The sequence below is a fragment of the Polyodon spathula genome, chromosome 13 (genome assembly GCF_017654505.1).
Source record: "Polyodon spathula isolate WHYD16114869_AA chromosome 13, ASM1765450v1, whole genome shotgun sequence".
Classification (NCBI taxonomy): Eukaryota; Metazoa; Chordata; class Actinopteri; order Acipenseriformes; family Polyodontidae; genus Polyodon; species Polyodon spathula.
The window spans coordinates 9,746,792-9,759,338 of record NC_054546.1 but is presented as its reverse complement, the minus strand read 5'-3'; the positions used below and the strand labels follow the sequence as shown (position 1 = coordinate 9,759,338).

Below are 12,547 nucleotides of genomic sequence, written 5' to 3'. Positions count from 1 at the left end.
ACCATAAAATCCTTATGGGTCAAGACTTTTGAAACACTCTGTAGTTTGTTGGATAAAATCTCTGTAGTCTGGAGTGTTTTAAGAAGTCAGATAGTATGATTCAGAATGATTCACTGAGAGGTGCAATGCGGGAGTCCAACACTATGTGATACACACATTCCACATAGGCTAGCTCCATAATCTGCGGTATTAAAGCAAAGCTGTAAAGATGCTTGGTGACAGTCTGTTTCTGAATCAGCACGTTGACTTGCTGACTGTACCTCGGCCCTTATCATGTGGTCAGATGGAATGTGGCTCACAGGACTGAAAAACAAAACTGTAAATCACCACAGCTGGCACCAAGATTCTTCTCATTTGATGATGTGGTTTTAACAGAAGAAAGGTAACAAATTAAAAATGCACTGTAAAACACTGACAAAAATCAGTTTACTTCTTCACAGATTCTTTAGAAAGTGAATACAAAAGCCCATTTGATAAGAAGGTACAGGCTACGACAAGTTACACGTCATCTTGTAGGGTCCATGACAGACAAACAGAGTCATTAATTAGAAGCATTTACAACATTCTGCGTTGTCTGAATTTACTGCCAAACTTAAATCCATACTCAAAACAAGGATTATAAATAGATACTTAATACATTCCTTTCAAATGTGCAAATTAATGTGTATGTAAATATTTTTCAATGTGTGTTTTCATATGTGTATTCATATCTTAGATGATTCTTCAAAGGGTTTTGTTAACCAGAATGACATCATCCTTTGACATCTATCAAGCATTGTGCTAGTCTACCTTGGGTGGTCAGAAACCTAATGCAGTGACACTGACCAGCTAAGTAACTTGACCTGAGTCAGTTTCATATCCTCAAAATTTTTATAAATACTGCTGACTAAGTTCCTAGTGCATACAGACTCTTGGATGAGTAAATACAAGCTGTACCATTTTAAGTAGAGGATTCTGGTCCAGGGGTACACAGGAACATTGCATTCTAGTAACACTTAAACATGATTGATCTTTTTCCCTCCAAACAGCTAACTGTTGTACTGCTAGGCATGGAAAGTATGAAGATATTTCAGGAGATATTAAAATCTGCATTTTGCATATATAATATGTATTATGATTAATTAGTCATTTAGCAGATGCTTTTATCCAAAGTGATTTACAGAGTTTAGGGGGTGAACTATCCATCACAACTGCTGCTGCAGAGTCACTTACAATAAGACCTTGGTTGTATGTCTCATCCGAAGGATATACTGTATACAAATTATTTTTAAACGGCAATAACTCTATCTATTTAACGCATAATTGTATATCCACATATGTAGATCCCAGGGCCCAATGGGGATATAAATACATTACTTCCTCATTGTCACCTAAGGGGGACAGGGCATGCAATGAAAATGTTGCACCTCGGCAGAATTCTGGTTAAGTATCTACATAACAATGACTGGCACTATGGCTGACATATGTGGAGAGTTGCAAAGAAAAAATAGATTGCCTGGCTATAGAGACTAAACTTCCCTCTCACCTCTTGAAACAGGGATGAGGGGCTGTAGCAAGCTGTATGAGGAACCGCAATATTGCTCACACCACAGCTGCCTGTGTTTTGCCTGCCAAGGAAAAACAAAAAAAAAATAACAACTAACATTTATGAGTACCAAAACTCAACATGCAAAATTAATTTATAACAAGTTTGTTTGCTTACAGTCCTGCACTGATCACAAGACAGTTGGAACAGCAGTTCATATTAAATTACACAAAAGAGTACACAAGAACAAACCAAATTATATTTTAGTGTATGGTACAAGACATGTACTTATAAGAGGGCTGTGTTGCCAGTGTGGAGGGTACTAGGCATAGTAAAGGTCAGTAAGATACCTCCCTTGCACACAGGAAGGCATGTAATCTCTGGTCTCTTTGATTCCTTCTGGGCATCTGGAACATGTTAAGTATTATCTAAATTTACAGCTAATACAGTCTCCCTGGGAATTGAATGAGGCTAGTAATGTATGCTGTGCATATCTTTCAGTACTGGTAAGTCTGTTCCACATCAGAGCAGCTACTTATAGTGTATGGACAGCATATGATGGAACTATGAGTATGAGTAATCGTAATATAAATGAGGATGCAGGTTAAGGACACAGATTTCAACAGTGATCAGACACAAACAAGGATTCCTTTGTGTTAGACTGGTAAGAGTATCACAATATCCCATTTATAACATTATTGAATGGAAGGCTTTTAGAATGTGAGTCTTATCTTGATAAGATTAGGTTACACTATCTGCATGGAGATGGGATTTACCTATGAAGATGAAATAGTATGTTAAAATAATAGCTTCAATTCAGGTTTTTGAATGTAACTAATTTTGATGGCTAAATAGTCCAGAGATATTACATATATTGGCTCTGAATGGCTTTTTCCACAGCTTAATCATGAGTAATAACTGGTCATGTCTCAGCAGGGTACAGTCCCAGTATTATCCGTCTGTGTAGTCGTTCCCAATGTACTGATGCTTTTCTCTGCCAGAAAAAACAGAAGTTTGTCATTAACATCTGAGTACCAATAGCAAAACATTGGCAAAGGTGTAAGTATACTAGTGGTTAACAACATAAAGGTTTGCCTTAAGATATGCTCTTTTCATTCCAAGGAGATAATGGTGACTGACTTCAGGATATTCTCACTGCAAAATGGGTGGTACTCAGTTGCACAAGTTTTGAACTAAAACCAATCAACATAGCAAAAAGGGAATGCTATGAGGGAACAATATAAGGGACTCAACATGTGGTTGGAAAAAAAAACAAAACTTGGAACTTCCTTATAAATGGCATTAACCCCATTCAACAATTTACTCCACTGTGAGCCTACTTTGTACAGTGAAATGAGTGTATAAAGCACTGTACAAGTAAAAAGACCTTCTTAAACTTCTATAATACTGTCACTAGTCATGTAACAAATCTGCTGTAGCTTTCCAACAAACAAGCAGTGGCAGATTGTTAGTGGCTTAAAGAAAATGTACGCAACCTCCAATAATCATTTGCTGTGTGGTTTCAAATGCCTTGCCTTAAGCTGAAATCTTATAACTGTAAATCTTCTGCAATATTATATGGTAAAGGCTACTTTTATGAGCTGCTTTACTTATTTGTATAAGTTAAAGCTTCTAGTTTGTCTCTGTGTATCCTGGGATGTATATAAATTGGGAGTGTATATTTTGTTTCTCAGCAACACCACATGGAAATAATTTGCCTATAGTTTGCATATGAAAATGTTTACGTTGACAGTTTCAGAGAATAAACTTCTCTGAAGATCCAGAACATAATTTATATTAAAATAATGTTTTTTTTCAGCAATAGGAATACCATATTTAAACCCTTTAATTAAAGTAATACATCACAGTCAATATCAACATATTTACTGAAATGTTTACTTTTCATTTCACATTTACATCTACACGGGAAACAGCATTACCTGATAACACAAAGTGTACAATACATTTTTAAAACCACAAGCACGAACTGAAACACCAGATCGTTAGCTTTGTCTACAAAAATTGACTTCTTTTACAAAAATGTCTCCTTTTATATAAAAAAAATGTATATAGCGTACTCATAAACTATCAAAATATTATTAAGCTGGTGCAATTGGTAAACTAGTGATTGTCAAAGTTATGAAAGTATTACAAATTGCTGCACTTTTCTTTTTCATTCTCTTTGTATTCTCTTACTCGTTCTCAGTTGTGTCCTCTTTTCAGATCCACAGTTTCTATTTTTTTCTCAGATATTTCTAACATTTCACTGTGACTGGCTGACCATAGTTAAAAATGTACTGCAAGAATAATGGAGCGCCTAAGTTTCTACAGATGTACTTCCTGTTGCCTTTCTTCAGCATACTGGGGTTTACCTACTCAACTGACCTAATAGAGGCGGAGCTAAATAAATCAAATTATGACCCTGCACATTTTTACATACAGAAGTACACTTCAGAGACTAAGTGCTGTTAACCTTTCTAAACAAAAAGGTCTATTTTAATTATCAAACCGTTTAGATCAATTGAATACACCCTAGTGTTGTATATAGAAGAGTCTTCCTGATCTGGTAAAACGTCATATTTCTTTATTACCATTTATCTTTAAAACTTGTGAGTCCTCGTATTTCAAGAGCCACTTTGTTATGTGGTAGAGGGAGCAATATCAGTTCCATACGCAGTAGAGATACCAGTATCACTGTGAATCACGTAGTAGAGCGCTAAATATAAGAATGCATTTTTGTAAAACTAATACAATTATAATTCTTCAGTACATATTGTAATTAGATGATAGAAATTATAACAAAATATTAGTGATTTTTATGAGAAGGCACAAGTATTCTAGGCATGGAGAAAACTAACACTCAAAAAGTTGAAAATAAGCCTGGTCACAAATAGGTTTGAAGAATATGTAGGTAACTGTATTCCCAGAGCAGTGGGGAGTTAAATCAGACCTGCTGCTCCGGGACTAATCTAAGTATGAAGATCTAAGGGGGAAACTTTGCTTTTATGTTATTTACTGTTTGATCTATGTATCTTAGAGGATTGGTAATAGGATACACAAAATCAGCCTTTAAGTCACTAATTAGATTTCAACAATGTTGGTACTGTAGATTATAAAAACATTTTCATCTGATGTCAGTTGGAGTCAATGTAAAGCAAGTTCATGTGATGTCAGCCCATTTCCTATGGGTGCTCATATCACAGACCCAAAATTATCTATAGCCCATAGTAATCTATCCATATATATGACATGCATTTACATTTAGAAAACCAGGCAACCCCAACTGCAAGAAAAGTGACTTTCTACAAAACCTCTGGAAAGAGTATTGACCTGTGAGTGCCTGGGCTTAAATAAATACAGAAAATGTAATACTAACCCACAGATAAAAATAAGACAGTTCTATTCTAACTTGTAAATCTTAAGTGTCTTAGTACAAAAAAAAGTTTAAGGAAAGAATTTCCTTACAAGTTGCAAGAAAGGAAAATAAAACCATCTCTAGTTTGGTTTATATCCCCATACAGTGTCTCTTAAGTATTTTTAATACATGTGATTCCTGAGTCTATGCATACCAGATTCAATTCCCTGGCGCTTCTTATTTTAACTTTTTTTTACATTTTTATTTTGTTACTAAGCCTAATTCAGAGCAACATCCATTATATTTGAAAGCACAATATTTGAATTAAGTTTTTGAATATTCTGAACTAACTTCATTTGATATAAGGTCTTGATTTATATTTTTCCAAGTGTTTTGTTAAATCTTCAATGCGCAGGTCTTTCAGCTGTACCAGATGCTCCAGTCGGTGCACTTTCATTTGCAAAATCTGTAAATAAATAGACAGGAATTAGAAAATACAACTGAAAGGTCCACTTGATTGGCTCCAATGAACCTGCATCACTATCAGGATTATGATAAAACTATAGCATAATCTTGAGAAAATTGCCATAGTATACTTTTATTATGAAAACAGTAATGTGCTCCCAGCCTTAACTGGTTTTGTTTAAAAGCACTATAGCCGATGAAATAATTCCATAAAATGTACTTGTCAGGTTTTTGTCATTACAAACATGCATTTAAATGTTTTAAATGACACCTGTTACCATACTAGTTTACATAAAGCTCTCTCTACATGCCTGACTTTAAGGTGTTCTTCCATTTCTCAGGACACTTTGTCTAGAGACTAAGATTGTCCCCAACTCTTTCCTCTCAGTAACCAACCAGCTGCTTCCTCTAAACACTGACATGCTTTGACCCCAAAGACAACACTGAGATGAAATGACCTTAGAGAACATATTACTGTACCTGAAAGTGAAGCGTCCAAATTGAGAACTTTCTTTAAAATACCATGACATCAAATTAGACTGTTAAAAATGAAAATACATGTTTGCTAAAAAAAAATGCTTTTTACAAAACCGTACATGTCAGATCTGCATAGCAAATGGAAATGCACAATTTGTAAGATTAATGGATTTTTGTTCATGCACTATAATCCCTTGGGTGGATTGGTTGTTCAATTGCAATATATCAGCATAATCAACAAAACATCCTGGTTTCTTGAAACATCAGAACAGTTGAAATTGTTTTGTTCTACTGATATCCACATCATTAAGCGGAAACTGCATAACAAATCAAGACTAAGAACATACTCCTTGCAGGGTTTCAAAACATCCTTTTCTCTTTGCTCTTAGCAAAATAATCGTACAGTAACAAAACATTTAAACTAGAGCAATAGGTTAAAATTATATTTAGTGATTCTCAATGACCCACCTCCACAGTCTCCTGTAGCGATAACAAGGCCTGTTCTTTTTCCTCCATTAGTAGACGTACTGAAGGATCCAAGTGGCCATACTGGTTAACCTTGTGTCCTAGTCTGGGAGACAGAAACAACACATGAATTGAATGAACAGGCTCAACTGCCATATCAAAGTACACATTGCTTTGGTTTACTGCTGTGATGTTTACACATCAGAACAAAAAAAAACCCTCTATGTTCCTTTACACATACCTGTCTCTCTGTGTACATTTCCATTCCTCTTGCTTCTGCATTTGAATATTGGACTGCTTATCATTGGACTGCATGGGAATCTGTACATATTCTATAAAAAAAAAGACTTAAAGCTTCATTAGTTCTCACAACATACTCACTGCTGTTTCTGGCTTGCAAAAAAAATAATTTCATAGAACAAAAAACACTCTCACTATGCCCAGGTCCCTCGGTGTGTGATCTTAAGACAAACACTGCATTCAGTTCAGTTCAGTTCAGTTTTATTTTACTGGAGATTAACCCATTCAGCAAACAGGCATAAATAATGATGCTTCTACTAGAACCTTATCTTTGGGCCTGATTTGTGAATCATGAGAACTCCATAATGTGTACAAGTCGTGTGAGTTAATATTGAATTGATGTCATGCTGTGAAGTGCAATATACTGTCTAAAATGTGTAATGTTGTTCATTTAATTTTGTGATTCTTGATCCCCTTGACGGTACGTACATTCATTTAGACTTTTGCCCATAGTGACTCATGGAAAATGCCTGGCCTAGATTAACGATGGACTGAATGAGTCTTAACTAATTAGGCCCCTCTTTTGTAAGTGGTTTACAGAGGTCAAAAGGGCAGAATGTAAGACTGATGCAACAATGATCCATCAAATGCTTTACTTAAATTCAATTGTACAACTAATACAGTAACCTCAGTGTGTATCTAGCATCCATCCACAACCACTGATAATCAGCTAATAATCTATAAGCGATTCTGAGGAGAGTCAAACAGGCAACTTCATAGATCCCCTTTGTAAACTGCAAATACATGCATGGAGGAGTCTGCATGGGTGAGTCTCCCTTGATGCTTCCTCTGTGGGTTTCAGTACACAGTACACTAATATGCTTGCCTACCTCACTTCCACACAACCAGCCTTGAAGAATCTTTACAGAAGCTATTTTTTCTAAAACAGTTAACAAACATGTTAAACATGTTCTAAGCTGAAACAACAACACAGAATCATATAGAAGACATACTATAAAATATTAAAACAGTTATGAAAGATACTAAAGTATCCCTTTAATGGAGTCAAACAGGTCTATTAAACCTCATAAATGGAAAGGATTCAGGTCTCAAACTAAGTAGAAAATGTTTGAAACCATACAGACTGGTCAGGTGTTCTCAGGTGCAAATAAGAAACAGAATAGAATACGGTACTGTTAAGATTTAAACAGCAGTAACATGACAGCAAAAATAAATTAACAAAAACAGGACCAGTCTCTCTCTACTTTACCCTGCTAGACCAGTCCTTTATAGACGGTGTATAAGCAAGTGTCTTTGTATAATTGAATTGCCCTTTAATCATGTAAAGAACTGTGTATTGCATCAATTCATATCAATCTGTTCATACAACAGGACAGATAATGTCTTTCTATTCCTTCTGCTGAAACAAGTTAGTTTTAGTGCAAGTAAGAACTGGAGTAGGTGTGGCAACTTCTCAAAATAATGTATTATTTAGAGTTCTGATTCATTTTCAATGTAAAAACACAGTATCTACAATAAGGAAATGCCAAAAACATAATAATGAAGCACAATTAGCAACATACACTAAACATGCATGGAACCACTACAGTCTAAAGAAAGTTATTACATTGTAGTAAAGAGGCAAAGGGAAGAGCCTAACTTGTTCGATTTTTGCTCTTTGATAGACATATTGATACCCAGCTGCAGCAAACTTCACTTATTATTAGATGTGAGAAAATTGTTCATAATATCTAATACTGGGAGTAAAAAACAATGCAGACAATTACTCAGTAAAGGGTGTGGTACAGAGTCAGCAATTTTATCTACAGCAACAATCGTGTTCATTTTTAATTAACAGTAGCTGGAAAACAAATTAAAAACAGGAAGTTATATTTTAAAATGTTGTAAATGCAAAATGTAAAATAAAATTCTTTGAAAAACTTAAAAAAAAAAAAAAAAAAAAACTGTATATGGCAGTCTAGCACTTAACCCCCTTTTCTCACGAGACCATTAGCAAGCTTTCCAGGTAAAGTGCATTTAAGAAAGCTTAACTAATGCAGTACTGTTTATAATCACTGAACAAAAAGTGACTGCATTTTTCCAAAGCTACAAAGAACCATTACTGGCTGTTTCTTATTTGTGTAAGAAACATGCATCACAGTTTGATTTCACCCCAGACCACAAAGCATAGTACTGCTGATTCAATCAATATCACAGTTCCTGACAGCATTTTATTTTCCTGAAAGCACAGCTGAGCACATCACAAAAGTGGCAAACATGATACATTGTTTTTCACACAGTTCTTCTAATGTGTTGCATTAATCACTGTAAGAGCAGTAGTGGTCTTGGGAGTTTGAATAAGGCATTAAACAGTGAGTCTCTGGAGACATCCATGGGTATACTAGAGACAGATTACTGGGAAGTTCCATATTCATAGGTGTGTACAAAACCATTTACTCATACATCATGGTTCAGATCACACATGACAGGTAAATTAGAATCAGTTTTGATTGGAAATCCTATTATCTATTCCCCATGCTTTTTATGACAAATTATCTTCCTATAATGTATTTTGAAGCTATTCTTTTTTTTTTCAAGAAATTACTAAACCTGCATTATTTTATTACCTATCTAAATACTGGTAATAGAGCACAATTCAAAGGCCAGTTTGTAGCAGTGACATCATAACGGCTTCAGCAAGCTTTGAAATCACAGTAATTGCCCTGTCTTCACTCGTTGAAAATGTTGTGTTACCCACTTAGAAACACTGTGTTTCCACTCGATTTTCGAAGTATCTTACCTTCTGATGGCTTTTGATCAGTGATACTGTAATATCCCAAATCCTGAAAAAAAAAAAAAAAAAACAAGGACTTATTTTACAGGTCAAGCTTAAACCTAATTCTCACATTTAATTTAAAAATATGGATTATGTACTGCATTTTATGACAAATATATTCAGTACAGATTTTTTGGAATTCCATAACTCTACCTACAAAAAAAAAGGATACAAGTCCCATCATGTGCAACTATCTGGAGAGAAATAGTACAGTACAGCAATTTGAATCATAAGCAGACACACAAAACGGGTTGCACTTTGTATTAAACAGACCTGCAGTTGCCCCTGGGGTATATGAGTGAGGGGTTTTCCAGCACGTTTCTCTTCAATCCTATCTCTTAGTGTGCAGAGGACAGTTTCAATAACTCCGTTTGTACTTAAAATAATTTTTTTTACAGTTTCTTCCGGTACATGAAAGTTAAACTTGGAAAACACCTTCCTAAGAATGAATAAAGACATAGTGTTATAGTTTTATCCAGACAGATGCTTTAACTGCATGCTATATACACTTTTTAAAATATATGATTCCATCCCTCATGTAATGGAATAAGTGTACCACTATTGTATCAGGCTCTCAAACAACAGGCAACTAACCTGAATTCTGCTTGAGCAGATTTGATCCCATAAATTAATCTGATAAAATGAATTGAGAATGGGGTCCCATAGTGAGCTTTTGCTGTGCATCCCAAAAGGTTTAATGGAAGATAAATGAGGCAGAAGGCTGTCACAACATCCAATGCCCGTTGTCTGTTTCCCTCGTCTTAAGAAAATTTGAGTTTTCTGCATGCATCTTTGAGTATCTGTCTAACAGTAATTACATGACTTTCACGCTGTTACTTCACCATTGTAACTGCAAACATGTAGGCCTATTTTTTGTTTGGACAAACACAGACCATCAATAAAAGTTATGCTATGCCAAATATTGTCACTTGTGTGAAAGATTCTCTCTTCATTTTCTTTTTCTTCATACATTCCACCATACTGATGAAAATGTAGGCCATCAGCAGTTCCCTTGGTCAATATCTGTGTTATAATGTAATGTTGACAAAAGATATTTGAAACATTACTTGCCTGTTCAATGTCCCCCAGTTACTGAGTTTTTGTTGGGTGGAGTTTGCTGGTATATAGTTATGCAGATCTACAAGTTTTGGAAAAAAGTACTTCACAACCTCTGCTGCCATAACTAATACATTAAAAAGAAAATACTGTATGTAAAAATGAATGGAGCACAAACAAGACCTGACAATACATGCCACATTAAGTACAACAAAAAGCGTATGAATTACAAAATAACCAAAATTAACAACAGTACACTATTTCTTTAAATAGAAGTCAATCAATTAGTGAAGTTCCAAAAATCTTGTTACAGACTTGTTTACGCCATTAATTACTAAGAAACTGTTGTTAAGGTTCTATATAATTATCACACTCATTGAAAACAACAATAATATCACGCATGACAAAAACTTCCTCTTGCCACCTTTTCATATTGTCTGGTTACATGTTGATCTAGACTGAAGTCTAAGATATTTTAATTTTGAAATTAAACCTTGAAAATTTAATGGTGACAAGTATCAGAACAGAACAGCCAGACTCTGGCATTAATAATACACTTTTAAAAAGACTTTAAAGTGAAATACGGCTTTGATCTATTTAGTGCTGCAGCAGCTGTGATTAACACATGTAGTAAAACAAGACTATACAATCATAATTCCCACATTTGTATATGTGTTCAGTTCGCTCGGCCTCCTAATGTAGTAATGAATCGCGTCATATGTGTGTGATTCAGGCTGGATAACTACAGTGTCTGTCAGCAGCATAAATCATTTTACCTCCATCACCAAAATCCCTGGCTATATTCCGTTTAGGTCTGGAGAGAGGAATTTGGTCGATCCATGCGTAAAGCTCCTGTAACGTTTCCTGATTTTCATCACTATTCATTATTGCTAAGAATATAAACTAACAAACAAAAAGAAAACTAAAATCACACCATGAAACGAACACTGCTCTGCAAAAAAAGACGCACTACAAGGTTTGTAGCAGTTGCTAGGAGACCGAAGCCCTGCTGACTGAACGGTATAGCGCGCGGAAAGGGACAAAAAGGTTGTTATTTACTGTTCTGGCTAAAGTAGCATGGGGACACCACTTGGCTAAAGATAATTTTGTGTTATTGTCTAAAATTCAGCAGATACGAGTACATTTTTGTTTTACAAGCTTAGTCTGACTCCTTTCATTTACATATTTGTGTTGCCTAATTGTATTAGGACAATAGCTAGCGTTTTTTTATGACAGACAATAATGGCGTTCAAATAGATGCCTATTATGCTAGTTCAAGGAGTCGTGTCAATAATATTTACAATGGGTTTTAATCTTCCTCGATACTCAAATTGAAGAACATATTTTTTTCTGAATCAATGGCGACATATATACAGTATGTAGGCCTAAAAGCATGACTTCAAAGTATACACAGAATGATGCTCTTTTTACACATAACTTTGTGAGCATTCTCATCTGGTCCAGCAGCCAATGAAATTAACAATAATGAGGTTGTTTTGTCAGTAATGGTGGTGATGTAATACATTATAATTGCTATTTTAGTGTGAGACGGATAATTCTTAAATAGGAGTGATATCATAAAAGCCTGAGATTCTGATTGATCAAGCAGACCCCTGTGGTGACTCAATGAAATGTTTTTACCTGGGGCCTGGAGGCTGGCAAGATAAGGTGTTAAGGCTTAAAACACTCACAGGGGGCCCATATGCTTTGAACTATTAAATTAAGGATAACAATCAGGCAAGTGTTGTTATTACTACATTCACAGGATACTTATCAGTGGCTGGTGACTTTACCACTTCATTAAAAATGATTGTTTGGCAAGGGTGCTAACGTCAATACGTTGATAAGTTCTGAAACTTAAATGTGCAGCCAGTACATCATACCTAATATTTCTAGACAAATAAATTATATAAGGAGTATTGATACATCTGAAATAAACAGGATAGCTCACAAGAACACTGATTTTTAAAATGTATTTATCACATCAAAATTCAAATAATGTACCTGTTTCATAACTTTGACCAGTACCAGCATATTGCTTTTCAGCAAACATTGCAAAATATGTCAAAGGTTTCTTTAGCAGGTAGTGAAAAATCATAATAACAATACAAAACAAGGCAACTGTGTA

The 12,547-nt window shown here is 35.1% G+C and overlaps 1 protein-coding gene across 2 annotated transcripts; it reads right to left on the bottom strand.

Moving 5' to 3' along the window:
* Nucleotides 1-5,231: 5,231 nt before the first annotated feature.
* spef1 (sperm flagellar 1) lies at nt 5,232-11,389 on the bottom strand. Of its 2 annotated transcripts, none has more exons than XM_041267596.1 (7): nt 11,196-11,389; nt 10,435-10,546; nt 9,637-9,802; nt 9,328-9,370; nt 6,529-6,619; nt 6,291-6,393; nt 5,232-5,346 (listed from the first exon to the last, which is right to left on the bottom strand). In XM_041267596.1, the coding sequence occupies exons 1-7, from the start codon at nt 11,302-11,304 to the stop codon at nt 5,233-5,235; spliced, it is 738 nt and encodes a 245-aa protein (XP_041123530.1). In that variant the 5' UTR covers nt 11,305-11,389; the 3' UTR covers nt 5,232. The 2 variants fall into 2 exon arrangements, with proteins under 2 accessions (XP_041123530.1, XP_041123531.1); XM_041267597.1 differs by having other exon boundaries at nt 10,435-10,501.
* Between the last annotated feature and the right edge of the window lie 1,158 nt (nt 11,390-12,547).

Bases quoted from the DNA above. Each gene is read 5' to 3' on its own strand.
- spef1 (XM_041267596.1), bottom strand. From the start codon at position 11,304: ATGAATAGTGATGAAAATCAGGAAACGTTACAGGAGCTTTACGCATGG. The intron at 9,803-10,434 runs GCAAGTAATGTT...ATTCATTCTTAG, and splicing joins AACTGGGGGACATTGAACAG to GAAGGTGTTTTCCAAGTTTA. The intron at 9,371-9,636 runs GTCTGTTTAATA...TTTTTTTTTCAG, and splicing joins TACCCCAGGGGCAACTGCAG to GATTTGGGATATTACAGTAT.